The sequence below is a fragment of the Topomyia yanbarensis genome, chromosome 2, assembly GCF_030247195.1.
Source record: "Topomyia yanbarensis strain Yona2022 chromosome 2, ASM3024719v1, whole genome shotgun sequence".
Taxonomy (NCBI): Eukaryota; Metazoa; Arthropoda; class Insecta; order Diptera; family Culicidae; genus Topomyia; species Topomyia yanbarensis.
The window spans coordinates 329,190,367-329,217,890 of NC_080671.1; the positions used below are offsets into that span (position 1 = coordinate 329,190,367).

Here is a 27,524-nt window from a genome sequence, read left to right on the forward strand (position 1 = left end):
TTGATGCATTTGAGCTGGCATTCATGCTGGAAGTCCGAACCGGTTCCGGACTAGTTTGACTGGGTAGAGGAATAACCGCTGTCAATTCTGTCGAACTCAGCCACAAAAAAACATGACGACAGTAGCGCACCTGGTTTGGATATCCCAACTACCTTCGAAATCGTTAGAGATTTTACACAAGTTGAATGATGAAGATGGACGTCTGTTCTCTGTGAATGAACCATAACAATTTTTATTTTCAACAAAATTAAAAACTGTTGAGCTGGGAAACGTACATTACCTTAAAGTACTTCCTTTTTTAATGTCTAAATTTATAGCAGACGATACTTACAAATATTTTAATGCACATCAATTATCTAAATTCCTGTTCATCATTAAATACAGACAAATACAGATTTTATCACAATCTATACGCGAACGGAGGTCTTAGCTGAATGAACGTACTTTATATATGTTTACCACCATTTAATTCCACATAGTGGAATTAAATGGTAGTAAACACCCGAATAGAAATGTACAGTAACAAAACCTTGATTTTCACTGTGACAGTACAGTACTTTTACAATAATTTACAGTAAGTTTTAGTGTTATGCTACAATACAAAAACAATAAACTTTAACGTTTTTATAGTAAATTTCAATGTAAAATAGACTTTTACAGTGAAAAAGGGGGGTGGTTATGTATCTTAACATTAAAAAAATCAGTTTTTCTCCATACATTTTTTTCTCAAAACAGTAAAATTTAATGTGAATGCACTGTATCAGTTTTTTGCTGAACAGTGAAATTTATTGTTACATGAAATTTTATTGTAAATCTACTGTGAGAACTTGGCATCGAACAATGTTGAAACAGTAATAACTATAATATTTATTATTTTATGATTGTTTGTAGGGTAAATGCTATTGTAAAATTCTATCCGGGCATATATAAAGTATAGATTTTATTTTACGAGAATAAAGATTTTCAACAAAATCATCTGGCAGTTCTGAGTATAGCTGAATTCTGATTTCTGGCAGCGTCATTTTGATAATTTTGACAGCTGTCAGAACACTGATGGATTTCTGCTGGCTGCCCGATTTTCGTCCAAGCGGGTAGGATTCTGAATCGGTTTTTGAAATTGAGCCAGAACTCTGCCCGAAATCAAACAGACATCCGATAAATTGTCTTTAAAATGAAAAACGTCTTCACATCTGGCATCGCTGATTATGAGCAATACAGAAGAAGTCGAAGAAGTTCAAGTCAGTGTTGGCTGAAAAGGGTAGACGATTGGAAGCGGAAAGTGGTTGGTTTTTGGTGAGCGATTGGCCTATGTTGTATTGCATTAATTTACACGACTCAGATATTTTATTCGCGTATAGCTTTCCATTTCGTTGCGTGGTGTATTTTTGGCTGGCGTCGTCTCGGTTGCGTTTTAAATTAGAGGAAACTAGGCGCATAGTATCATTACGGCAGTAAAATTAGATCAGTGGCAGTGTTTTGTCTTTATGCATACCTAGATAAGATAGGCTGAATGGTGATTGGTGATGTGTCTTGTGTTGTGATTTGTTTTTTTTTTCGGCTGATAGTATCTAATCTACCATACTATACAGTGATAGCGAAAACAACGGCAGTAAAAACTAATGTTGGCAATTTCAGTGACGTGCAGAAGATAGGGCGAGTTCAGTGACCATCCACTAGAACCAGGAAGTGACGGGAGCAATTTCATCTTATGCTTTGTATGTGGTGTAGCTCGCTTCTCGCCCAGACAGACGGACACACCTGCCACAGCCGTTTCCAACGCCTTTGCCAGAGAGGGGCGCGATTGGCATTTGCAAATCAGGAATTTGCACATTCTTCTCTCGTTGAAAGTTGGTTTTTCGGGTGAGTTTACTGAGCCCCTCGATCATTTCCATAAAAAATTAGCAGATTGAATAGATTCCCAGTCGATGAGCTCATTTGTTTTACCCCATTCGTGCCTGGTTTTGTTTTTGGTCGTTTCTTTGCAATGAGTGTCATTCGCTCCAACGTCTACGAACGGATGCCAATTGCGGATACTTGTTAGCATGTACATAAAATGCAGAATACCTATGATTTTTGCAATATATGATCCTAGATGATTTGTACGATTAATTTTAAACGATGTCAGCAGGCATAGTATAACAGTACATATATCAAAGTTTTAATTTTAACGCCTATTACAATTATATGCGCCCTTCGCACTATTTAAATTTTATTGAAATATAACATTCATATTTTCAAACGATAGATATGCCATATGCAATTAAACGTCTCTCATGTTCGTTTCCAAAATATAAATGAAAACATTTCATTTATACTTTAATTTCACATGGAAATTCATTAAATTGTCACGTGGCGTTTCAAATTAAACTCAAATTATACGTGAATGTGGTGTATTTTTCAATTGAATTTCCACTGCCATGCTATTGAGTCGTAAAGTATTAACTTTTCACAATACTTTCACGTGAAAAACATGCAGTGCATTTTTTTATGCAAAACTATTGATTTCATCGCTTATTATACCGATTAAAGGCAAAACGAAGCGACATTCACGTGTGATTCATTTGGGAAAAAATCACCTTTCTAGATTTATCGCTGTATACGTTGAAATCGGGATTGGTGCGTGTTCGCAATCATTACCCTGTAATACCGGAACCGGAAGTTCGAACAATTAGAAATTCAATAGCAGGCAATGGGAACGCTGTTGTACCTTTCGTTTGAGTTTGTAGAAATCGGTAATTCGCTGAGAAATAGATACGACGTTAACTTACTTGGCAAGTTCCCAGGGGGCATCAAGAGCCGTCATAGGTGGCTAATGTGGTCAAAGCGACTTTAATTCGATTTCCAGACAAACATATCCAAGTAATGTTGCACACATCTTAATATATTTTTTTGCAACATTTGTACATCACGGTGGCATCAGTTTATATGGGAATTTGCTGTGTGATAGGATCAAGAAAAATAATCAATATCGACCGTTGGTAAGGTTGTACCATTCATTTGAGACTAAGTTTGTACAAAGAGGTCCAGCCTCTGTGAGAAAAATAGATGAAATATATTGGTGAGACATACACACATACAGACATTTTCTGATCTCGACGACTTGAGTCGAATAGTATAAGAGACGGCCTTGCGGGCCTCGGTTAAAAAGTCAAAATTCCGACGGATTGTATAACCTTTCTATATGAGAAAGGCAAAAAGGTGTAGGCGTCTGCACTTTGAACTTCATATCATTCAAAGTTGAAGTTCGCCCAAAGAACCGTGGTACAGCTCATAACCCTGAAACATGGCCGCGAGGCATACTGTCCAGAGAGTCTGAGGATAGTCGTACCCAGAACCTTTGGTGCCCGCCGATTGATTTTCCTCTGTCTTCAGAAGAATCATTAACCTCGCGAATGCGTCCCTGCCCATCAACGGCCCGGTAGGGAGCTTCGCAACGATTGGCAATGCCACTATACCAAACTATACGGCCATTGTGAAGAAGTTTCGATGTTGAGCGCATACTGGGACGCAACGCAGTTGATACTATGGAAGCCCTCGATTTCCCTGCCACAGTCGAGCCCTTGCCGCCAGCGTTCACTAGTCGTCCCGGTCCTGTGTGTGGGTGTAGAAGGAGTTTTCCAAGTCGATAGTCTCGGCAAGTATTATACAAACGATAAAACGGCTGAACAGTTTAACGCTTTTAGCTCTTCGTTTGACTCTCGCCGTGAACTGCTATCGTTCCGTTCCTGCTGTCTGCATCACGCCATTGCGGTTTAACGCATACTGGGATGCCCCGTATTCTGAATACCCTCGATCTTCCCGCCACATTCTAGAAATTCTAGCCCACGATCATCGGTCGTCCTGCGTGTGGGATGAGTAAAAGGGTCTTCAAATCCGCCCCAAATGGCAAATATCCTCTGCTCCGAAGACTTCAAGCGCTGATGCATACTTCGCTTCCAGTAATTTACCTTTTGCTTCGACATCTTGTGATTAAATGTTAGCCATTTCTCTCGCCGACGATGATCGTCGCATTCTAGTGTGCGACGCAGTTGATTCGGGATGCCTCGAATCCCCCAACATAGTCGATAAAGCCGTTTCGGTACTGTTAATGCGATTCACAAAAGATCCTCCCAACTCGACAACGGCACTCTGTATCGCCAGGTGTTTGGTTCAACATTCGATGTCTACCGATGTGACCGCAACGCCCGCAACAGCCATAAGATATCAGGTGGTAGTGTGGTTAATCGAGTGATCAACGATGAGTGCGAAGAGTTGGCGAGCTCAGAGCAAAAGCGTCTATAAGTGAAACTTGCCGGTCGCAATCTGTTCCTGTGTGTCGTTTTCCACTTGGTAGAATTCGTGATTTCGTCTTTTCTTTCATCAGCTCGATCAGCGCCTCAAATGATAGTGTTGTTATACTGGACGACTTCAACTTACCTGGCTTGACGTGGTGCTAGGCTGGTAATATATTTCTACAATTGGATATCCAAGAATCTGCCCTTATCAACAATGCCAATGGTATTCTGGACAGCTACATCAGCGCAACTCTTCGGCAAACCAATAATGTCATCAACGAGACTGTACCTACATTGTAGCTCTGCTTTGTAAGTGCCAGGGAATACGCTCCGTACGGTCGCACTGCTCCGACTCCTTTAGTTCAGCATGTGCGTCATCATCTCCCGCTACATCTTGTACTTGCTGGTAACCTAAGAGTGAACTTTGAAGGTGTCACAATAATGACGACGCGAATCATGCAGCGATGAAGTGTTCTAATATTCATAACTTCTTAATCGACCGTCATATGCCAAAATGAACAATTAGGACTAATCAACACCCTCCTGGTAATCAAACGTCCTTAGACGATTAAAAACTTCCAAAGGATCTGCTTTTAAAAAAAATTCTCGAAGCATAAGACACTTGCACTACGAAACCACTCCTTTAAACTCAACTACTGTTTGTATGCATTCCTACACCTCAGAAGACTGATTGCCTATCCCTCGTTTTCAAGTTACTTTTTTGATAATAACTTCCACCCTATGGAAAAAAGGTGAAAATTCATTACATGTGCTAACGTCAACGAATGACGACGCGTTTGCTTTTATAAATAAAACGCAGTCCGCTTTCGTAGAATTCACGCGTTTTATTCACAAATCGAGATTCCGTTCCTATGTTTACGGGTTTCCATTTATTCGTTCGTTCTCGGCGTACATTTGGACCTTCGATCCCGGATATTTACGTAAATGGAACCACTTCGAACCCGACGCGACGTGCTTTTCGAGCGAATAAAATGGGAGCACAGGAACGCGAACACAATTGTTGGGCGAAATCGTCTCCCTAGTGAATTGTAGGAGCGCCTGCAAAAATTATCGGAGTTGTACGAGAATTTTGATCGTGTACAAAGTGAAATCGAGGAAGAAACTACCGGTTTGTCTGAAATTTCCTCAATTTTCAACTACCGGTTGGAATTTGACAACTTGTACTATGAAACAAAGGAGCATTTCGTGCGTTTTCTCGATGGGCATCTTAATAGGGAAAATAATGAAGCGGTTCGTGAGGAACAAAAGGACGAGCTAAAAGAGGCAGTACGAATGCTTCTGGAGTCTCAGCGACTCATGATGTCATCGCGGTCTGCAGCTTCAACTTCCGTTTCGCAGTTAGCTGGCCAGATTAGTTCCATTAATCCTTCCATCTTGCCAGCACCAATTCCAGTAGTCGATGCTGGGGTACCGTTCGAGATTCGTTTGCCAACTCTTTCAATACCAGTGTTCAATGGCGATAGCAAAAAATGGAACTCCTTCAAAGACCTATACATCAGTTGCATTCACGAAAAGAGGCTAAAAGACTCAGTGAAACTGCACTATTTATTGTCTCATTTAGATGGAGAAGCTAAAAAGCTTGTGAGTGCATTCGCGATTACAGATGCAAATTATGTGCAAGTATGGGACAAGCTTAACGACTTCTACGATAAGAAAAAATATACCGTCGCGGCATTAGTGAAAGAGTTCATTGAACAATCTCCGATATCCGTTTCGTCTCTCATTGGGCTTCGCAAGCTTTTGTCGACTTCTGATGAAGTAATCAGACAATTGCTAGCGCTTGGTGAAGAATGTGAGCGTCGTGATCCGTGGTTGATACATCTGCTTCTCGACAAACTGGATCGGAAAACGCGTGCGCAGTGGGCTCAAAAGTTAGTCGATTTGGATAATCCTAGCTTTGCTGAATTCCTTACCTATCTCGATTGCAGGTGTGATGCTTTGGAAACTTGCGCATCGTTTAGTAAGAAGGGGTACGAATTTGCGAAACGGGATTCAGAACATAAGTGCGGCCAGTGCTCAAAATCAACTTTATAGGATAGGCCGATTCAAAGTTTTAGCACTACCACTCAGCTCTCTTGTCCATTGTGCTCTCAAACCCACACCATCTATCAGTGTACCAACTTCAAAGAGATGAAGACAAACGATCGTCGGGAATTTGTACAAAGAGCCAGGATCTGTTTTAACTGCCTCAAAGCCACGCACATTTCAAAGAATTGTTCTTCTACCATAACCTGTAAAAGCTGTAATCAAAAACATCATTCACTGCTGTGTTCGAGCAATGATCAACGCACCTCGGATTCTGTCCAGCAATCTCACGTTCCAACAAATTACAAGCAGGAAACTCCAGCTGCAGAACCCGACGAGGAAGAAGTCGTGGCATCGTATGTCGCAAGAACCGAGACCGTATGTTCAACAAACTTCATCAGTATGTTGCCCACTGCTGTTGTCAAAGTTTTGGGAAAAAACAACGTATTCCATGAACTACGGGCATTGGCGGACTCTTCAGGAATTCGATATTGACACAGATGCCTTAATAGGCACATCATTAGCAGATCCCTCCTACAACATATCTGGTAAGATTGACCTTTTATTGGGTATAGAAGCTTTCTTTTCTATTTTAGAACCAGGAAAGTTAGTAGACAGTCGGAATGTACCGATAGCGCAGAACTCTATCTTTGGATATCTGGTGGGTGGTCGATTCAGCGCGGTATCTGTTACTACCCCAAGATCTGGCGTTCTTGGTCTTGTCACTGAAGTTAATTTACACAAAACTCTTAGACAATTCTGGGAACTGGAGGACCTACCAAAGGTAAAGCCTCTAACTAACGATGAACGACATGCCGTCGAGCATTTCCAAACGACTTGTGTACGGAACACGGATGGACGATACGTGGTTAGCCTACCGTTCGACGATACAAAACCTGCGCTTGGTGACTCCGCATCCGTCGCTATTCGGCGATTTAAGGCAATGGAACGAAAGTTTAGCATTGATACACAGTATGAAAACCTCTACAAACAGTTCATGGAAGGGTATTTATCCCTTGGCCATATGGAGAAGATTCCCTTAGCGGAAGTGCCTATAGCAGCAGATAAATGTTTCTATCTTCCACATCACGCTGTTTGGAAGGAAGACAGCACGACGACTAAGTTACGCGTCGTATTTGACGCCTCAAGTAAAATCGCATCTGGTGTGGCCTTGAATGACCGTTTGTTGGTGGGTCCAAACGTCAACGAACCGTTATTTAACGTTCTGGCGCGATGGCGAACGTATCGGATCGCATTCACGGCCGGCATCGAAAAAATGTATCGGCAGGTTCTTGTGAATAGGAATGATGTCAACTATCAACGAATTATATGGCGCGAACAACCGGATCAACCATTGGAACATTACCGTTTGCTGACAGTCACTTATGGTACGGCGTGTGCAACTTACCTAGCAATGGCAGCTTTGCAATAATCTGCTGAGGATAGCAAGCATGTGCATCCCTTAGTGTTCGAGCGCGCATCGAAGAACTTCTACGTAGACGATTTGTTGTCCGGGGCGAACACACTTGAGGAAGCCAAGTTTTTACGAAATGAGTTTACTGAGGTTCTCACAATGAGTGACTTCAATTTGCGAAAATGGACGTCAAATGAACCGCAGCTTTTAGAATCAGACGGCACCACCAATGAACCCATCATTTTTCAGCTGCCTCAGGAGGAAGACAATGTAAAGACCCTCGGTATACGATGGATACCACAGGATGATGTGTTCTGCTTCAAGGTCAGCTTCGAAATCGACAGTGCTAAAACAAAGAGACAGCTGCTATCCGATTCGTCTAAGCTATTCGATCCATTTGGCTGGATCGCCCCTGTAATTATTCGCACAAAGATACTATTTCAACACCTTTGGCTTTACGATCTAGATTGGGATGATCAGTTACCAGCAAGTGTTTGCGATGAATGGATCGAGTTGAAGGAAACGTTGCACCATATCGAAAACATTCGTATCAGTCGTTGGATTACTCAACACGCAGGAAAGTTGCAACTTCACGGTTTCGCCGATGCATCTGAGGCAGTGTATGGAGACGTGATTTATGCGCGATCCGTTGACAACGAAGGAGCGGTTGACATCATCTTAGTCGCCGCCAAAACTAAAGTCGCTTCTATACAACAAGTATCGTTGCCTAAACTGGAGTTGTTGGCAGCGTCTTTACTCACGGATTTAATATTGAAGCTCATGGAGTCACTTGCGCATCTGGAACTCGAACTATTTGCATGGACTGATTCTACTATCGTCCTGCAGTGGCTCTCTGCGCATCCGAGGCAATGGCAGACGTTTATAGCTAACCGTACATCTAAAATCCTTGATCATCTCCCTAGAAAACATTGGCGCCATGTGTCTTCACGGGACAACCCCGCCGATTGCGCTTCGCGCGGGATTTTGCCAATTGAATTAGTCAATCATCCTCTCTGGTGAACAGGTCCCAGATGGCTGAAAGAAGATGATGCTGTGTGGAATTTGTCTTCTACAATTCAGGAAAACGGATCGCAGTTGGAAGGACGATCCACTCTGAAATGCGTGACAGTTCTTACAGCTGTTCTAGAAAGCAATTATGTCATCGAAACGTTCCTGCTCAATCGCTTTTCTGTCTTAACCCGCATACGACGCATCTTATGTTGGATCAATCGTTTTAAATTCAACCTAATGGCTCCTAAGAGCGGCGTTTCCAGGCTGACAGGTATTATATCGCCAAAGGAGATATATAATGCTTGTCTCCAGCTAGCTAGAGTCGCTCAACATGATGTCTTCAAGCACGAAATAGACTGCCTACGTAAGTGTGCACCACTACCAAGCGATAGTAAGATTAAAGAACTATTTCCTACCGTTGACAATGAAGGGACCCTACGCGTAGGTGGTCGTATACAGAACTCCAGCCAGCCCTATGATATGCGACACCCAGTAATATTGCCAAAGAAACACCGTTACACTTTTCTGCTCCTATTAGAATTACATTTGCAAAATCTACACGCTGGGTCTACATTAATGATTGCGACTTTGAACCAAAGGTTCTGGATGAAAGGTTGTCAGGCGGCTGTGCGTGAAGTTGTTGATAGCTACATACGCTGTCGTAGGATGAAAGCGAAAACATCAACCCAACTGATGGGAAGCCTATCGTCAGTACGAATAACACCAGCGAGACCGTTTATACACTGCGGTGTCGATTATGCAGGTCCAATAATTGTACGTTCTTCCAAACTCCGTGCTGCAAAGGCAATGAAGGGATACATCGCTGTATTTGTCTGTCTATCGACGAAAGCAATTCATCTCGAGGTAGTTACAGACTTGTCAACTAACGCCTTTTTAGCAGCTCTCAAACGATTTATAGGACGACGTGGATTGTGCAGCGAGATTTGGTCCGACCATGGTACCAATTTCGTCGGTGCAGATCGACAGATACGGAAACATCTTCAATCGAATGAGTTTAACCAAACAGTAACTCAGTACCTATCGGACATCAGAATTAAATGGACGTTCATTACTCCATCAGCGCCCTACATGGGTGGTATTTGGGAAGCTGCAGTGAAATGTATGAAGAAACATCTCAGAGCAGTTCTCGGTAGCCTTACACTAACATTTGAAGAGCTCTCAACCGTTTTGTGTCAAATAGAGGCATGTCTGAACTTACGTCCTCTTTGCCAGTTGTCAACGTCGCCCGATTCTTGTGAGCCTCTCACTCCGGGCCACTTCATCATTGGCCAATCTCTCAATTTACTTCCTGAATCCGACGTCAGTCGAATCCAAGAGAACCGCTTGGACCGATGGCAACGACTTCAACGTTATACCACTGATGTCTGGACCCGATGGAGAGACGAATACGTAGCCACTCTTCAGCCTCGGAACAAGTTGCAAGCCGTCCAGCAGAACTTGACTGTTGGTCAGCTAGTGCTTATTAAAAACGAGAATACACCTCCTGCAGTGTGGGAACTTGCTAAGGTGGTAAAAACGCATCCGGATCAGTATGGAATTGTACGCACCGTCACCCTTCGTCAACAACGTCCGGTACACAAACTAGTGTTACTACCATGTGATTGAACCATCTGCCTCAAGGCCCGGGAGGATGTTTGTATGCATTCCTACACCTCAGAAGACTGATTGCCTATCCCTCGTTTTCAAGTTACTTTTTTGATAATAACTTCCACCCTATGGAAAAAAGGTGAATATTCATTACATGTGCTAACGTCAACGAATGACGACGCGTTTGCTTTTATAAATAAAACACAGTCCGCTTTCGTAGAATTCACGCGTTTTATTCACAAATCGAGATTCCGTTCCTATGTTTACGGGTTTCCATTTATTCGTTCGTTCTCGGCGTACAACTACGAATATTAACAGCAAAGCAGACGCGTTTTTTCAGACATCAGCGAAACGTCGAGCGTCAACTAAAATATAAAGCCAGGTCGTTCTGGAAGTATGTGAATGATCAGCGAAACTAATCCGGGTTGCCATCATGTATGCCATTAAATGGAGTTTTAGGCTCCGACACTAAGGAAATCTGCCAGCTGTTCTTCAACCAATTTCCAAGTGTTTTTTTCCGACGACCACCGCGTTTCTTCAAAGCGTACTGGAGAGCTTTGGTACGTGGTGTGATCAAAACGAAATGGTTTTAAATCCGAGTAATTGCTCAATCGTCACGTTCACGTGGAAACGCCACCCGATTCAGTTTAACTACCATTTGTTCGCCTCGAGCATTCCAAGCTACTCTCACGTCAAGGATCTCGGAGTCATCATTCTATTGCGCATTGGGTCGCTCAACACTAGAATATTGTTCTGTTGTTTGAAGTCCGTACTACCGCTACGCCATTGACAGAATCGAGGCTGTCCAACACCGGTTCATACGCGTCGCACTCCGACATCTATCTTGGCGAAACAGATTTCATTTGCCGAGCTACGAAAGTGGTTGTCAGTTAATACAGCTCGACACTCTAGATATCCGGAAAAGACTGCTCTCGAACCCTGTTCGTCTCGGATTTCCTGTCTGCCAGGGTGTATTGCTCTACATTCCTCTGACGCCTGGACCTTCAAGCCTGCATTAGAACTCTACGCAATAACTCCTGCGATTACCGTTCAGGAGAATCAACTATGGTCGTCAGGAACAGCGCCCAGACTTCAGCATATCTTTATGGTGTGGCGATGGTCCTTGACTTCCACTTGACGAGGAAGTCGGTAAAGGCTAAAATATTGTCCAACAACAGGTTTCTTTTAAAAGAATCTCGACCTTTTATAAAACAATTGTGGCTCATCCTTTTTTTAAAGTTCAATTCATTTGATCGATTCGCGTTTCACTCACCCAACTTTATATGAAAAATGGTCCCAAGTACACTACAAACCTACATTTTTCGTGTTACCGAATTATCTCCACTTAAAAATAACAAATTTTCACATATCATGTTTAGTAACGATCACGTTTCATTTGTCGGTGTGATACAAATTGCCTTATAACAACAGCTTTCCCGAACCCATGAACTGCCCTTGACGCCAATGAGAGCACAGACGAATTGCTTAAAGCTACTGAAAACGATTCGACAGTGGTTAATTTATGGCATCAAACCCTTAAACAGTTCCCATTTTGTTTTGTTTAACATCTATCCTGTGATACCTAAATCTACTGCTTTGAAGTAATTGAACACTTGAACAGCTTTCTACGGAGTCAAGTGCTCGTTTGTGGAATAGGTAATGAGCTCTGCTGCAGAGACTCCCACAAACAAAACCAAATTATAGTTGCACGCTGATGAAAATCATCGCCCAGATGGTCGCCTCAGGCTAACAGCCGTGGCGCGTTCCGTTAATAAATTTACCGGTTGCCCAAATTTGCCATGCCAAGCATCAGCGTGTAAAAAATAATTGCAAAATAGACGTAAGCCATACTCACTGTTGCCCGAGACGTGATCGTGTGAAGGTCGTCTTCGTCTAAGCTGGTACTCGGCAAACGTGCGACCACCATAAGTCACATTTTACGGGTGGGTTAGCGGCTCATTGTTGCAGAACACAGTTGTTGATTTTAATTTTGGGAAAATTCCTTCTCTAAGAAGTTTACATTACACACATTGTTGACCTTTCGATTACTGCCAGAGTTTCAACACTACATAGATGATAAACAATGACTGGAATGTTAAACGTTTATAAATATTTATCGATTTTCTTCTCTATCTTTCTCTTATTGCAGCTTCTGTGAAATACGTGTATTACGCATCGCGACGAACGGGAACCACGAATGGCAAAATGTTTAATGAAAACGCTACGGTGATGCTGCCAGCTGGACACAAAACTATTTCACGAAAGGGCAACCGAAGGTAGAGTTTGCATCAGCCACAGATTGGATAAAGATGAACGAGGACGATCCGGTCAACAAGAGAATCTTGTTGGAACGTGCCAATGATGAACGGGAGGCGATATTCAAGCGGTATGATAGGGGTAGGAAGAACATCGACATTGATGCTTGGGACGATCCGGCGTTCGAAATTTACACCCAAGCCGACCGGTACGGGTTCTTACATCCAGAAAAAGAAGAACCGATGCGGGATGATCTGGAAAAGGCCCGGCGAAAACAGATCGAAATGGAGCGGTCGAAAAAATGGCTCAAAATGATGAAGAATTGGAGCAGTGCCGAAACGAAGGAACGACTGCAGCGAAGGGTGTTGAAAGGAATACCAGATCGACTGCGAGCTGCCATTTGGAAGAAATTGTTAAACATTGAGCAAGCCGTGAACGAAAACCCGGGAGTTTATGATAAGATGCTCAAATTCGCTCGTCAGTATAGCCCCGATATTCGGCAGATTGATGTGGATGTGAATCGACAGTTCCGAAATCACATAAACTATCGCGAGCGGTACAGCGTGAAACAGCAGAGTCTGCTCAAGGTTCTTGCTGCGTACAGTATGTACAATATGGAGGTGGGCTATTGCCAGGGTATGTCAACCGTGGCTGGTGTTTTGCTAATGTACTTTGACGAGGAAGACACATTCTGGGCACTGAATGCTCTGCTCTCCTCGGAACGGTACGCTATGCACGGGTTGTACGTTGAAGGGTTCCCTAAGCTGATGAGGTTTCTGCAACACCACGACAAAATTCTCACCAAGTGTATGCCAAAAGTGAAGAAGCATTTAGACAAGCACGGAGTGGACTCAGTGCTGTACTCGCTCAAGTGGTTTTTCGTGATTTTCATCGAGAGGGTAAGTTTTGTTGGAATGACGGAGGAAATAGATGTGGAGGTATAATTATTTAATGTAATACTAATTGAGAAGCAGGGACGTTTGTTATAATGAATATTAAACCCCCTGGGCATTTGTCATAACTAATGGCTGTTTTGAAGACAGCCAAGAACTAGTTAGTTATTCTTTGAGGTACAACTAACAGTATAGATGGGCGTAAATTTAGTTATGCAGAATTGTTGCTTACTGTTTGTAGTCATTTTCAGTGTTCAGAAGAAAAGTTGGAGCTATGATTCCCTTGGCTCCAATAGTCCTCCTAAGGATTAGGTTCGAACGCACAGGACCACTTGCTTGTGAGACCAGCGCCTTACACTCCGTATCATCAACAGTGGTGCGAAAATTAATTTCTTTTGCCTGTATTCACCGTAACTAGTATTGAATTTCAACGTCTCCCACATTTATTCATTCTCAAACTTTTCACTGAACCATTTATCTTCTGATTAGAATTCGAGTAGGCTCATAAATATGGTATTCAAATCCTGTTCAAACATTCACTATCGCTGTTCCCCTGTAATGCACCTATGTGCCTTAAGAAGTACAACACAGCATGAAAAGCGGGACTGTGTATATCTAGCTAACATGGCATTTTAATCTGGGATGATTCGTTCAACATGTTTTTACCTGACTTCGACGGTTTCTCAAATTATATATACGCGTCATTCTAATCCTAGTCGTTTTTCCGTAGATACCATTTAGCCTTTGCCTTCGCGTGTGGGACATCTACATGCTGTTCGGCGAACGAGTCCTGACTGCGATGGCCTACACCATACTCAAAATTCACAAAGTAAAACTGCTGCGAATGAAGGACATGGATCAAATAACCGAATTCCTACAAATAACACTGTACAAAAACTTTGGATACGATGACGATACTGTGATAAAAACCCTTCAGCTGGCGATGTACGAACTAAAGAAGCTGAATCTAGATAAGCTGCCGGCACCTCCGCCCAGCGAATTTCCTAAATACCCATTCGGGCAGTTTATCGAGCCCAGCTTTGATACGAAGGTAAGTAGCGTCGGAAGATGTGATTGTGCCGATAAATGATTTTTTTTTATTTTCGTAGATTGGCCATCGGAACGAAAAGTTCACTGAGAAGGAGACGGAATTGAAGCAAACCGTGCTGTACCGGAGCGAATCAAAGAACGACGAAGATGATCAGCAGGGAGAGGATGACCAAACTGAGCGTGACTGCGATGATATCACCGATGATACGATTAGCAACCTCCAAACAGGTACGTCATACACTTCCTTTCGATCGCTTTCGACCAGCGGTAGCTATCTGGAAAGTCACTTTTAACCTTGCGGTAGTATTTTGTCCAAGCATGCGTGTGCTGTAATTGTTCGTTGCGTTGCTAAGCTGCGTTCCTTCTGATATCAGAGCTAATTTAGGTTTAAGTAAAACTAATAGAGTTGCTAAGCTTCAGAATCGTTATGTGAAAATGGTTGGTAATGGCGTGCACTCACGTTCTAAATATTCATCTTGTTGTGTATAAACTGTTCCCAGAATTGGTCAAAGCTCGTACTACACATTTTTTCGTTACTAGCGAATCTTCATATCATTCCATCGCCCCATTACACGTTAACCATAGCACCACTACATGTTTTTAATAATATTCTAATGATTCACTAAACAATGATTGACATATTAATTGAATTTTGGTACAAAATGTTAATTTTAAGTTGTTTGGTTTCTCTTATATTGCGACAATTGCTGCTTTCAAACAATTTACTTGAGCTTCTACCGTTCTGGTTTTGTTACCTTACCCACGATGTAGGAAATATGTTGTTTGATCGTTGATGTCGAATTCATGATAACTCCAAGATCTTTGACGTGATAGTGTTTTGGTATGCTCGACTCGAACCAAGGGTAGTTCAACTGAATCGGATGGCGTCTCCGCGTGACCGTGATGATTGGGCATATACTCGTGTTTAAAACCATTTTGTTTAGATCGCACCATCTACTAAAGCTCTTCAGTTCACTTTAAAGAAACTCGGCGTCGGTTTTCTCGTATTCGTTGAAAAATGATTATACCGGCGAAAGAAAGGCGGGATCCTTGAAATTTGACATTGACGTCATTAAAATAGAGGAAGAATATTACTGGGCCGATATGATATCCTTGTGGGATGCTAGATGTGGCCAGGAATGTTACAGATAGACAGTCCTTAATGCTGAAGTTGTCTGTCCATGAATACCGCGTTGTCGTGCTTCGCTATTCCGATATCATGGTTAATTCCGTCGAAGGTCGCAGATAGATCCATGTAAATAGCGTCGGGTTGCAACCCGTCAGCGAATTCATAGAGTATATATGTTGTGAACTAGGGCAGGTTGGTCGTGTCGATCGTTTAGGCATAAAACCTTGTTGGTCGTCTGCACTGTAGTGCTTGCAGTGAAAGAAATAGAGCTCAAAACAACCAACTCGAATAGAATGCGGCACTTAAAAACGAGATTTCCCGATAATTAACAATGTTAGATTTGTTTCCCTTTTCATGGACTGGAAACGCGTCGGTTGGTAAGGAAATATTCCAGTAGGGATTGAAATCACGAAGATTCGCCGAAGTGGTTCAAGATGTGCACTGATGCACTTTTCGGCAAACATCAAGGGAACGCCATCTGAGCCCGGGGAACTAGCTGCTTCCAGCTTGAGCTAGAGAAGGAATGGTATTGGCAGCGGCAGTGACTTGATGCACTCGTCGGAAAAACACTTGAAAATTTGTCGGAAAACAGTTGACAAATTTCCTTTGTGTCAAGATGGTAAACCGGATTATTTCGACTGCTCGTTCACATACTTCCAGAACGATTTGAGCTTAGATTTCAGTTGTCGCTCGACGTTCCGCTGGTATATGAAAAGGCGCGTCTGTTTTGCAGTTTTTGTATTCGTGGTTGAGTTTAAAGTAGTGATTACGTAATGCTAGTGTCTTCTACCTCAAGATTTTTTAAATGTAGCTCGATTGACAGTTTTCGATCGTCTAAGAACAGTTGATTGTCAGGAAGGGTGTCGATTGGTACTAATCACTCGTTTTAGTTCGCTTGCGTCGGCATTGTTAAGATTTTCATCCCAGTTTATACCAAACAGCGTGCTAACGATGCGTATAGTCAGCGTTTTAAAAGTCGTAGTCGATACAGCTTGTGACGCTTTCAAAGTTCACTCCTATGTTACCAGCGAGTACAAGATGTAGTGGGGGATAATAATGACGCACACACTGGACTAAAGTAGTCGGAGCAGTGCAGCCGTACGCAGCGTAATCCCGTACACTTACAAAGCAGAGTGCCAATGTACATTCAGTCTCGCTGATGACGCTATTGATTTGCCAAAGAGTTGCGCTTCTTTTGCTGTCCAGAATACAGCTGACATTGTGATAAGCGCAGAATTTTCGATATCCATAATCGTAGAAATCCATTACTTGCCTGGCACCATATGAAGCCAGGTAAGATGAAGTCGCCCAGTATAACAATATCATCAATCGGGGCGGCGAACGAGGTGATGCAAGAACGGAGAAAAGATGTACATCGATCAGGTTGGTATAACGAATTCTATCAGGTGGAAAATATACTACACAGGAACAGATTGCTTGGAGCTCCCCAACTGGTTGATTACTCGGCCTTTTATACCGTGGCGAATGGCGATAAGCACACCACCACCTGATCACAATGATGTTGAGGTGCGGGATAATAGGGAAAAGTGACTAAAAAGCTGAAAACAGGACCCCGGTTTATTATGAAAATTTCATAATAAACCGGGGTCTAGTTTTTAGCTTTTTAGTGGTAGAAAATGAACGAAATGAACTGGAGGATCGAAAAATGAACCGCTCAAAACTGTGAAGTATTCTTGTTCGAGTGTGCAAAATAATATTGTGGGTTTAGTGAAAACGTCAGCATCGGTGTCGGTTTGCAACTCAGTAGCCTCAGAATCGTCACCCGGGTCCTCATCGATGTCTTCTTCGTCAACTGCATCTCAAAGTTTTAATTGCAGTCGGTTCCTGATGCCTACCACCGCCCAAATAAATTTGATGAGAACAATCCGGCTTATAATAATTTTCATTATCCATTTTGTTGAATATATAAAATTACTCCAGACCCACATCCCATTTCCCCTCCCTACTAACAAAATCTAACATCCGTAATACCTATGGAGATTGCGTGGGTTCCCCGTATCTTCTTAAGCAGGTATTCAACTAATATTCCCTTCCCTTTAGCGATCGTAAGGACTTGGCCAGGTGTGCAGTGAACTATACTGCCGTGATCCGCATAACAGTCCCATTTGCTATGGGTTTCGGTCGTATAAAAAGAATTCACTGTATCAGCCACCCATGATGAGTGCGGTCCTTGGTGCGGTCGTTTTTGATATACTATGCTATCATCGACACTCTTTCACAATGGCGGTGTAGCTTGGTATAGGGGCGTTGCGGAGCCCGCTGCAGATGGGTCGGGTGGTATTAGCGGGGTATATGCTTCTTTTGAAGGCGGGCACCAAATGTTCTGAGTACGGCTACCCTCTGATTTTCTGAACAGTATGCCTTGCGGTCATGTGTCAGGGCTAAGAGCTGTATCACGATACATGGGGTGAACTGGTGGTGGGACCAGGACATGGTGGAGAAGAGGTCGGGCGCAAGCAGGTTCATATCGAAGTTAGCTGTTGAGTTGGGACGTTCTCTTTATGACGGCAGGAGCTCCGGTTGGATGATGAGGCCGGCGGACCCTTCAGCTACGGGGGCTAGTGCAACGAACTTTGGTTTTGTTTCCGCAAGGGCTGTTTCATTTATGGTAGTATTTTCACAGAAGTGGACAGGTGGTTTCGCTGGAGCTTGGAAAAGGCATGGCGCTCTTTTGCAAACCGTAACCACTTGCAACTGTTTTCCATGCCTTCTTGTACCTTAGAAAATGGGACGATTAACGATTATAGAACTTAACATTATCAGCTTCAGGTTGACACTACAAAGTATCATTTTGTTGTAAAAGGCATGTTATGAGTCTCGTACTACCCAAACATTAAGCCATTGTACGTTATTGGGTATACATTTGCACTAATGTCCCATTGAAACTCCATTATAGCATTTACAATGCAATAAAGCTCTATATTGGCATCATTAATGCATACATGCACAGCCGAAATATAGCATTAACGACGTATACTGCCGCTAGAAGCATAATTGTCCCATGTGTATAGGGATTCCCATAGCACATGGGACAGTTATGCTTCTAGCGGCAGTATATAAAGCTGATAGAACGAGTACATGCTTCATGGATCTTTAAAGCATGTATGCTTTACATGTGCATTTAATGCCATTATACAGCAAATAGTAAGCCGATATAATGCTATTATAATGCAGTGGGTTTATTCGTTATGCAACGCAGATTATATTTGGCATATTTCATTTCATTCGAACCTTATGAATATTGCCCAGGCAGAAAAAGCAGCGCACTTACCCTGAAGGACAAGACAAGGTACCGTAAACTGGGGTGACTTTGATCACTTGAAACTTTTTTCGTAGATCAATTATTCAACCAGAATAGTCTACCGAATCATTTTAATTTGAAATGATTTTTACTCTAAACTTATAAAATACTGATTTGTTATGCTTTTGGAGCATATTGTTCGGTTTTTGGGTACAAAAACTACAAAAAATCGAAATTTGACTTCACCTGATTTTTACGAAGCTTCGTAAAGTGTCTATTTTTTATAAAACAAATAAATCTCAGATTTGAGCAAGAGTAATAAATTACAAGTGATTTTTTATTTTCCTTTAAGTTGGGATGTCCAAATTTAGTGTTAAGAGTGTGTTTATTTTAAATACATTGTTTTGTGAAACTAGTTGGCAATTATTTCAAATTATTTTGAGCTAAAATTCGCTACATTTTTTATTGTTCAATATTTCAACGTGTTAAAATGGATGAAACTATTTGTACATCAATAAAGCACTGAAATAAAACAATTTTAGCAGTTTTAAAGGTTTTCAGAATTATTTTAGTTGAACACGAATTATAGGAATTTTGGTTACTCTAATTTTACAGTACATTGGAATACTTTGTATAATACCAATTAACATCTATTTAACAATGAATATCTTTCCTGAATCAGTTTAAACAAGCATTTCAATGAAAAACATTGACAATGATAACTTAATGTGGGTGAACATGCAGGTTATCAAAGTCACCCCGGAATACAAAACGGACTTCAACTTGAAATCATTTTTGGAAAAATAGTTGCAAGCGAAAATTTTAGGTAAAACCATCCAATCTTGTTTTACATACATCAGTACATGGTTTAAAAATATTAAACTTGAAAAAAATGTGTTGCGTCTAAAAATAGTGAATGATTACTTCGAAAAGTGATCAATGTCACCCCGGTTTACGGTACTTCTGTTCGAGACTTACTAAAGGTAATTTTCATAAAACATTCATATGTGAGAACGAAATTCCATTAAGGATATTCATTACTACGCATTAGAAGGGAGACAATTACGGTTTTAAGCTGAACATTTTAAGATTTTTCCTTTTGGTTTATCATACCGAAATAGGAAACATAAAAAATGTTGCGAAACCGCATTGCTGAAAATGACAGTCAATTCAAGCTTTCTAATATCATGACTAGTGCTAATATCTGGCTTTCAAGTTTGACATTTGTACACTGATACTATTTAATCAGATCCGTAGCGTGCGGTTGACCAAGTTGGCTGCCGCCAAGGACGCCAAGCCTGCAGGGCGCTGAAATCTGCTGTATAAAATAACCCAAGTAACCACTAAGCCGTGAAAATGGCATCAATTCGGTTCTCTAGTCGCAACAACAAGGGTAGCAGAGCTTATAGGTTTAATATCGTACTTTAGTGCTGTTTAAAGGCCATTTTTGGCAAAATATTCGGCTGATATGCTGCTTACTCCTACTTTTTCCACCGCGCCTATGGAGATACGTCAAAACAATTTGTGGTGGGTAGAACCCACTGGATGAAAAAAAACAAAACAACTTTCTTTCATGGTCTTTCTGTTACATGCGCCATTTGCTTTTTAGACGTACGTACCAGGCTCGAACTTCTGCCTTTAGATGATTTGGGGGTTACTTTGTTCCAGCGCAATTGCCGTTTGATCCATTTGGGCGTTGGCAAATCTAACTGATATTTGCCGTTCTTAAATTGAAAGATTTCTGTTGTGATTACACTTATAATTAGGCGCATGGTTTTGATCATACTTTATTTAGCTATTCAGTTCTACAGTAAATTGAAACAAATCATCGCAATGTATCATTTGATGGCTCGAAGGTTTCGTGCGCTTTAATTTGTTTGCGACGACATGCCCATACCTCGGAAGCTGATAAGGTTTCCTATGCTTACAATAGGTTTGTTCCAGTACACGGAAATGGCTCTAAAGCAAAAAATACTTGCTCCTTTTTACTTCGGTTTGCTACCAGAAGAAAAAAAAGAAGAAGATTTTCTTCCTGTTTACTACGGAGTACTTCCACTTGCTCCTGGTGTTGGAATAAACCTAAAATATCATATTTGATTTGATTTGGAAGTTATTGGTTAGACAAATGGAAATGCCAACCATAACAAGCATTAAAATGGCAGGGTTCACAAGACGTGACGAATGAAAAAAATTTAAAGTCACGTAAATAAAAAAACAAACAAACAAACAGGGTTCACAAGCTCTACAGTGGAGCTTCATATACCCATATACGGTCTGTTTTAATTCTTGATATTCCTAGTGCTTATAAGCATTTGCAAAGCTTGTATAAAACTTATAGACATTTGCAAAGCTTGTATAGAGCCTATAAGCGTCGAAAAGCTGTTATATAGTGAATATAATGCTTGCTTTAGTGCTTAGTGGTTTCCTAGGAAGTAAGGATCATAAAATAAGTAGAAAAAGTACGCTATACACGCTAAATTATTGTTTGTAAGTCGAATTGGAAAAGTGGCGCTAAACTGAAATTGCACCAAAAGTACAAAATGGGTACACTATGGCACTATCAGTCCAATTCGGATTCATTCACCATAATCAACGTTTTTCTCAAATCTAATGTTGAAACAAGATTAAATAATTTCAAATTAAAAATAGCGAAAATCATTCCAAATTTCACTTAACGCTCGTCTTCATAGCTGTGTAGCAACACAAATGGAACAACTATATAGTCGTGGGCAGTAAAGTAGGCCACCTCCTCAAAATTGTAGCAAAGATAGATAGAAAGATAGATCGTTTTTCTGCTAGAAGATAACGCCATGTCGTAACGTGAGAAAACTTCGGTGGAGTTCCGCAATATCTCAAAATTCTCGGTACCAAGCCCAGGTCCAACCAGTTCTGCACTTAGTTGAAATATTGAGCCTTTAGGAATTTTTGGTGTTTCTTGAAACGCTAGAAGCTCCTTGTTTGATTTAAAATTTTCAAGACCAGGAGCTGTTTGGTTCGGCGTTTCCTGTAGCTGTTATATTCGGTCGCACATGAGAAAATTTTCAGCCTTTACCACATGGGAATCGTCAGAATCATACTCTTTCTGAGCCAAGAGAGAAGAACGAATTGTCGTGGTGAGTGGCGTAGCTCTTTTTAGTATTTCTGCAAAAAAGTGCTTAGAGCGGCTTTGAATAGATATTATCCTCATGATTCTTAGCGCACTTGCCACTCGTGGTCTTATTACTACAATGGTCTATTTGTCTTTATTTAGTACAAAACATGACGCGACAGTACGACACAGAAAGACAAGAACTCAACATTGATTCAACTAGCTTACGAAGTGCAATGATCAACCAGGACGAAAACGAAAAGAAAATTTTGGAATTTTTACGAAAAACTGAGTTGTATAAAAAATTATAAACTACAAATTTTCCTATGATACAAATGCATCATTCCAATGATGTAAAGTATCATTAATAAACAAACAAACATGACGCGCGGTGCGAACCTTGTCGAAGAACAGGTACTTAGGCATAGCAACCCCCCTAAAGGTCACCCGATACGAGTTTGAAGAGACATACAATTTTGTCGCGTCCTGTGCGATTGCCATTTAAAATCTTCACTCACTGGAGAAAGCGGTCCTTGAAACAACCAACCCCTTCATGTCCCGCATCACCAAATCCAAATGGTAGCAACACCGTCGATCTCAACTATGTAAACCGACATGTAGATGCGGTAGTTCTTCATTAAAGACTTATCGCCTAGGAAAGTTGTATTATAGCTGCGGGTTGTATTCCCTAGTAAAACGTTTATTCGGCAAACCGACCTGCACGTATAGTCTCCCAAAAAAATCTCCATGCGTCGACACCTAGCGGCAACTGATTTCGCAGTCTACTGAAAAATGCTCCGGCAGTCGGCATCAAGCACCTGGTCTCGAAAAACAAATCTGTAGTGAACTTGTTTTGTTTTTTTTTGGTGATCTGTTGGTGCTCTATATTGCTGGTTTCGATTTTTCGTGTCGCTTTTAAAGGATACTCTAAAAAATAATTTTCGAGCTCTTTCATAAAATTCTACATACTTCGATATCTTGATACTTTATAAAACTAAGCACAGATAAGTCAAAAAATTAGTCACGATAGGTGTGCCATTTTCAATTATACACTCAATTATTGTTCGAAAGTCAAACTGAAAAGGAATGTCAATGTGTGTTCATGGCGCAAAACTGAGACTCCGCCAAGGCCGCCAGAAGACCACGATACGGCTTTGCATATAATAGCAGAAAACGGGCTGTCAATCTCTCTGCACAGTAATAGCACAATATTTCGACTTTGCTGGTATAATACTAGCATTGTATCAGAATATATGGCTTAATGGCTCTGTAAGACTGCCCTATATGTAGATATAAAGCAGATATTAGGCTACTTTATAATGCTTATTGGTTACTTGGGTAGTCACGTTGTCATAATTTTGAGCACACCGGTACAATAGGTTAAGTTTTCGAAAGACATTAAACTCACTTGTGTGATGCTGCCATGCCTAGGTTTTCCATTCTTCAAGAGTTGTACAACCTTTCTGGTATGGCTCTAAGTTTTCATATCTTTTTAAATGAAATTAGCTGTGGGAATAAAACGGAAATTTGTCTCGCAATTTTTTTGTTTTTGGATGCTGATTCATTCCACGAAAGATACATTCTATCTTGCATTCCGTTCCAAATGACAAAAATATTGTTCTCTTATATACTTTAATGCTTTTTTTTAGCTCCGAATGAGCTAAATTTGTACACTTTCTAGTAAATGTATCATTTAATAGAGGCGAGTACAGTGTAGTTGGTAAAACGATTACCTTGTGCACAGTTCACCTGGGTTCAATTGCTAACCCCGCACATTAGAAAATTTTCTAAGTTGATTTTTCTAACCCAAATGGTGAAGGCGAATGACCCTAAGACGAAAGCCTCGATAAACGAAACAAAATTGAAAAAAAAAAACCTTTGATGCTGTTAGCTGTTCATTTTGATTCAAGACTACATTTTCAACAGAGTCTGTGTAAAAGGAGAACTGATCAAAAATACTACCTCATCCCCCAGGGTACTCGGATGCATTCGGAGAGGCTAATGTTACCGAAGACACGTTCCATAATTACTTTCTTGAACCGCCTCTTACATCGAAAAGCCTTGCCCGATTTTTACACTTTATAGTTGATTTTGACATTCTAATATATCTGAAGCGCGTTTTACCAAACATGTTCTATTCTTTAGTCTTTATTTTCGGCTGTTCAAATGCGCGAACGAAAATAAATGTCACAAGGACAGAACATGCTTCGCAAAACCCGTTTCAAATATATTAGAATATACAAAGCAAGCATAAAACATAAAAATCGGTCTGGGACTTTCCTTTGTAAGAGTCGGATAAAAAACCTTCAGTATAAAAACGGGAAAGAGATATATCCGATTCTTATAAAGTAGCTTTTTGTAGCCGACTTTTAATCTTGAACATCAAGATATACGGATGCTTCTGCAAGCGATTTATTCATTTTTAACCGGTTTTTATACTGGAGGTTCGTTCTTGCCGTGTTTTACGGGTGAACATTTTTTAAGCGATTCTTATGCTGAAGGATCTCTGTCCGATTTTCACGCTTGAAGTTTATTTCCGATTTTTATATACTAATATGTTTGAAACGGGTTTTACGAAGCATGTTCTGTCCTTGCGACTTTCATTTTCGGTGGCTAAAATGACATGCGATTCGAAGAAATTTGACACTCACGTAGATAGCGTTTAGTTCTTAGTAATTTAAACTATATCATAGTAACAAAATATGCACTGACATAAAGGAAAGAATAACGTGCTAGTGCTTCCGCTAGTTTTTTTGGCTTGTGTTATATTCTCGCTTTACAGCAGCAGTGCATCCTTGAACATATAACTATTGCTTATACCCAAATCACTAACTGGTGGTGGAAACACACTATCTTCTGTTATAATCCTAATACTGTTTTGCATGTACATCTACCTCGGTTTTGAATGATTGCTTGCGGTGTGTGCTAGCAGCCCACCACCTAACCCCCCGGATTCGGAGAGTGCACCCTTTGGCCAAAGGTACTGACATATGCTCACCACTAATAACTACTGTAAACCCGTTATCAGTTAGTAAATTGACCTATTTTCGTTTTTTTTCTCTATCTTTTTGTTTCCATCATGGTGGGATGCGCCGATGTGGTCACCGTCTCGGCACACGCACACACACGCGACATTAAAATGCTGCAAAATCTATCCTAACACGACACATCCTCTGTGTTGTACTGTCGTTTTGGCCAATATATGTCATATATTTGATTAAAAAAACACAGGTGTTAGCATGTCATCGCTTAGAACGATTCAGAGCTTTACCACGCTCGATACCAGCACGTCATTAGCGACCAGCCTTAACTCACTCGTAATAATCGATTCATTCGATGAGAATTGTGATAACATGATTGAGGAAATTACTAGACTATAGGAATGTAGCGTAAGCATGGCATCGGTACTTTTAAACGTAATACATTGTAAGTTGTCCAGCAGAAGGTAGAAGCTATGTAAGAATATACAAAATATGCAAACGGATATTTCGTACATGGATATTAAATATGTATTTTTCAAGGTATTAGCATTGCTTTTTGCTCGGGTCATCCAACGATGCAGCTTTCTTTCAAATCTAGTAACCGTGGATACTTGGCAGCTGCACGGCAACGATGAAAAATAACTCATTCCCTTTCGGCCCGTTATTCAAATCAGATCGCTTTTCCACGGCCACCGAAAGCACAAATCCGAAAAGATGTTCAAAATTCTAAGTGAAGCAGCTAAAGGAATCCCGACCATGAAGCAACTGGAAGCGGCTGGGAAACTGACAAAAAATCGACCATACTCCTCTTCGGGCAAAAAACGTACTGATGAAGGACTGACGGATTTTAGCAAACGGAAAGATTGCACACAAAAGGCCTGCATGGATCGAGCATTACGGAAACCGGAGGTGGAAGTGCCACCATGTGAGAAAGCGGCCAGTCCGAAAACATGGCGCACTTGTCCCGAACCTCCAAAGCCAAAAGAGTTTTCATGCGACGATACTCTGAAGCAGAAAGTACCCCAGCGTAAGAAACGAGCCGTTGCTTCTAGACCTGCCTGCTCACATCCGTCGCCTAGTGTTGAGGCGTTAGAGTGCGTAAAAGTGAAGAAGGATTTGTGTCCCCGTATCGGTACACCTTGCTGTGTGAAGTTCAAGTTCCCTCCAAAGTGCCCTCCCAAGAAAGTTGTACGTGATTGTATTAGATTGAAGCCGCCAGTCGCGTCGTTTTCGGAATGCTACAAGAACCCTTTCCCGCCACAGCCTCGTTCGGAATGCACGTGTCTTACGACGCCTAAAATTTGTATGTGATTGATCCGAGCAGAAAGCAATCCAGCGTACCAACTAATAAATACGATACCTCCAACGTAACGGTGATCTTAAAGCCCCTGATATTAGATTAGGCACGAGCACCCTTTCCTGCCTATCCATTCCAGACGAACTATTCCCATCTTCCCTTAACTGCTTCACAATCAACCACCGTTTGGAACTCCTGATTTTAGTGTTTAATTATCCAGTGGAGTCGTAGTTAGTGAAGGAGTAGTACGTATTTTGCTACTTTTTTTTATTTGCAATGTAGGTACAAATAGCTGAACAAAATTGGAATGTTGCATTTTCGATACAATACAAATTTTGAATGATGCATGGTTTCTTTTAATTTTCCATTATTTTTACTTCCGAAAAGTCCATTTCCATTTGATTACATGATCAGTTTTTGCACGAGGCATGCTTTCGTATTCATTTCTTTCCAAGGTAAGCGATCTTCTGTATCGGAACGCAAAAAGACACCTGTAACCTACTTATTCATTCCACAGATTACGATGATGGAAGCATAACGAAGCACTCGCTAACAGGAACATCAATCACATCAACTAACGATGTCAGCATAACATCGTACGAGCGTACCTGTGATATCTTCCGGGTGCCGCACAACGGCAGCACTGTTCCTAATGTTGGATTAGAGGATAGTATGAGTGTAATATCGACGCAGCTTACAATGGACCGGATAGATTCTCCGCCATTACTTGCTACGGTTCCTAGCGATAAAGTTATAGTTTTGGTGGTACCGAACGGCCATGTCAACGCAGCAGCCGTGGACGACGAGGACGAAGACGAAGTTACCGAGAAACAGATTTCTATCTGAAAGAACCTTGGTAGGTGGAATCGGTTACATTATCTTATAGCGACAATCAACCGTCCAACCCAGGATACACACTGCCAAAATATGAGCCTCATTTTGAACAACTAACACGTGAATCCTAATCGCTGATTATCAGTGTTGTCAATAGCAATAAAACTTCATGTTCCGTGAAACATTGCGGTTGCGATTTTTATTCTAATATATTGTAGATGTTGCTCAGATACTGTTTTTTCTTATAGAACGTAATCGTGAAAGCTTTTCTGTAACAGAAATTTGGAGTCGTAAGCAATGAGAGTAAAAGTAAGCGTTTTGTTTCAGTTAAATTGTATTGTGGTTTGTACTTTGCTATACTAAAGTGAGATAATATACTCG

At 41.2% G+C, this 27,524-nt stretch overlaps 2 protein-coding genes across 8 annotated transcripts; both read left to right on the forward strand.

Moving 5' to 3' along the window:
* The first annotated feature begins 1,207 nt into the window (after positions 1 to 1,207).
* Positions 1,208 to 27,524, forward strand: LOC131683870 (USP6 N-terminal-like protein). Of its 7 annotated transcripts, none has more exons than XM_058966231.1 (6): positions 1,208 to 1,293; positions 1,359 to 1,860; positions 12,503 to 13,508; positions 14,233 to 14,553; positions 14,612 to 14,780; positions 26,827 to 27,524. In XM_058966231.1, the coding sequence occupies exons 3-6, from the start codon at positions 12,663 to 12,665 to the stop codon at positions 27,153 to 27,155; spliced, it is 1,665 nt and encodes a 554-aa protein (XP_058822214.1). In that variant the 5' UTR covers positions 1,208 to 1,293; positions 1,359 to 1,860; positions 12,503 to 12,662; the 3' UTR covers positions 27,156 to 27,524. The 7 variants fall into 7 exon arrangements, with proteins under 7 accessions (XP_058822214.1, XP_058822220.1, XP_058822218.1 ...); XM_058966237.1 differs by adding an exon at positions 26,697 to 26,764 and having other exon boundaries at positions 1,236 to 1,860; positions 26,827 to 26,950; XM_058966235.1 differs by lacking the exon at positions 26,827 to 27,524 and adding exons at positions 24,964 to 25,011; positions 25,263 to 25,515 and having other exon boundaries at positions 1,236 to 1,860.
* Positions 25,656 to 26,654, forward strand: LOC131683874 (uncharacterized). The gene has a single exon (XM_058966245.1). It carries the CDS (start codon positions 25,727 to 25,729, stop codon positions 26,321 to 26,323), a length of 597 nt encoding a protein of 198 aa, XP_058822228.1. The 5' UTR covers positions 25,656 to 25,726; the 3' UTR covers positions 26,324 to 26,654.

Coding starts and splice junctions, on each gene's coding strand:
- LOC131683870 (XM_058966231.1), top strand. CDS start 12,663: ATGAACGAGGACGATCCGGTCAACAAGAGAATCTTGTTGGAACGTGCC. Junction 13,509..14,232: donor TCGTGATTTTCATCGAGAGG/GTAAGTTTTGTT, acceptor GTTTTTCCGTAG/ATACCATTTAGCCTTTGCCT. Junction 14,781..26,826: donor GATTAGCAACCTCCAAACAG/GTACGTCATACA, acceptor TTCATTCCACAG/ATTACGATGATGGAAGCATA.
- LOC131683874 (XM_058966245.1), top strand. CDS start 25,727: ATGTTCAAAATTCTAAGTGAAGCAGCTAAAGGAATCCCGACCATGAAG.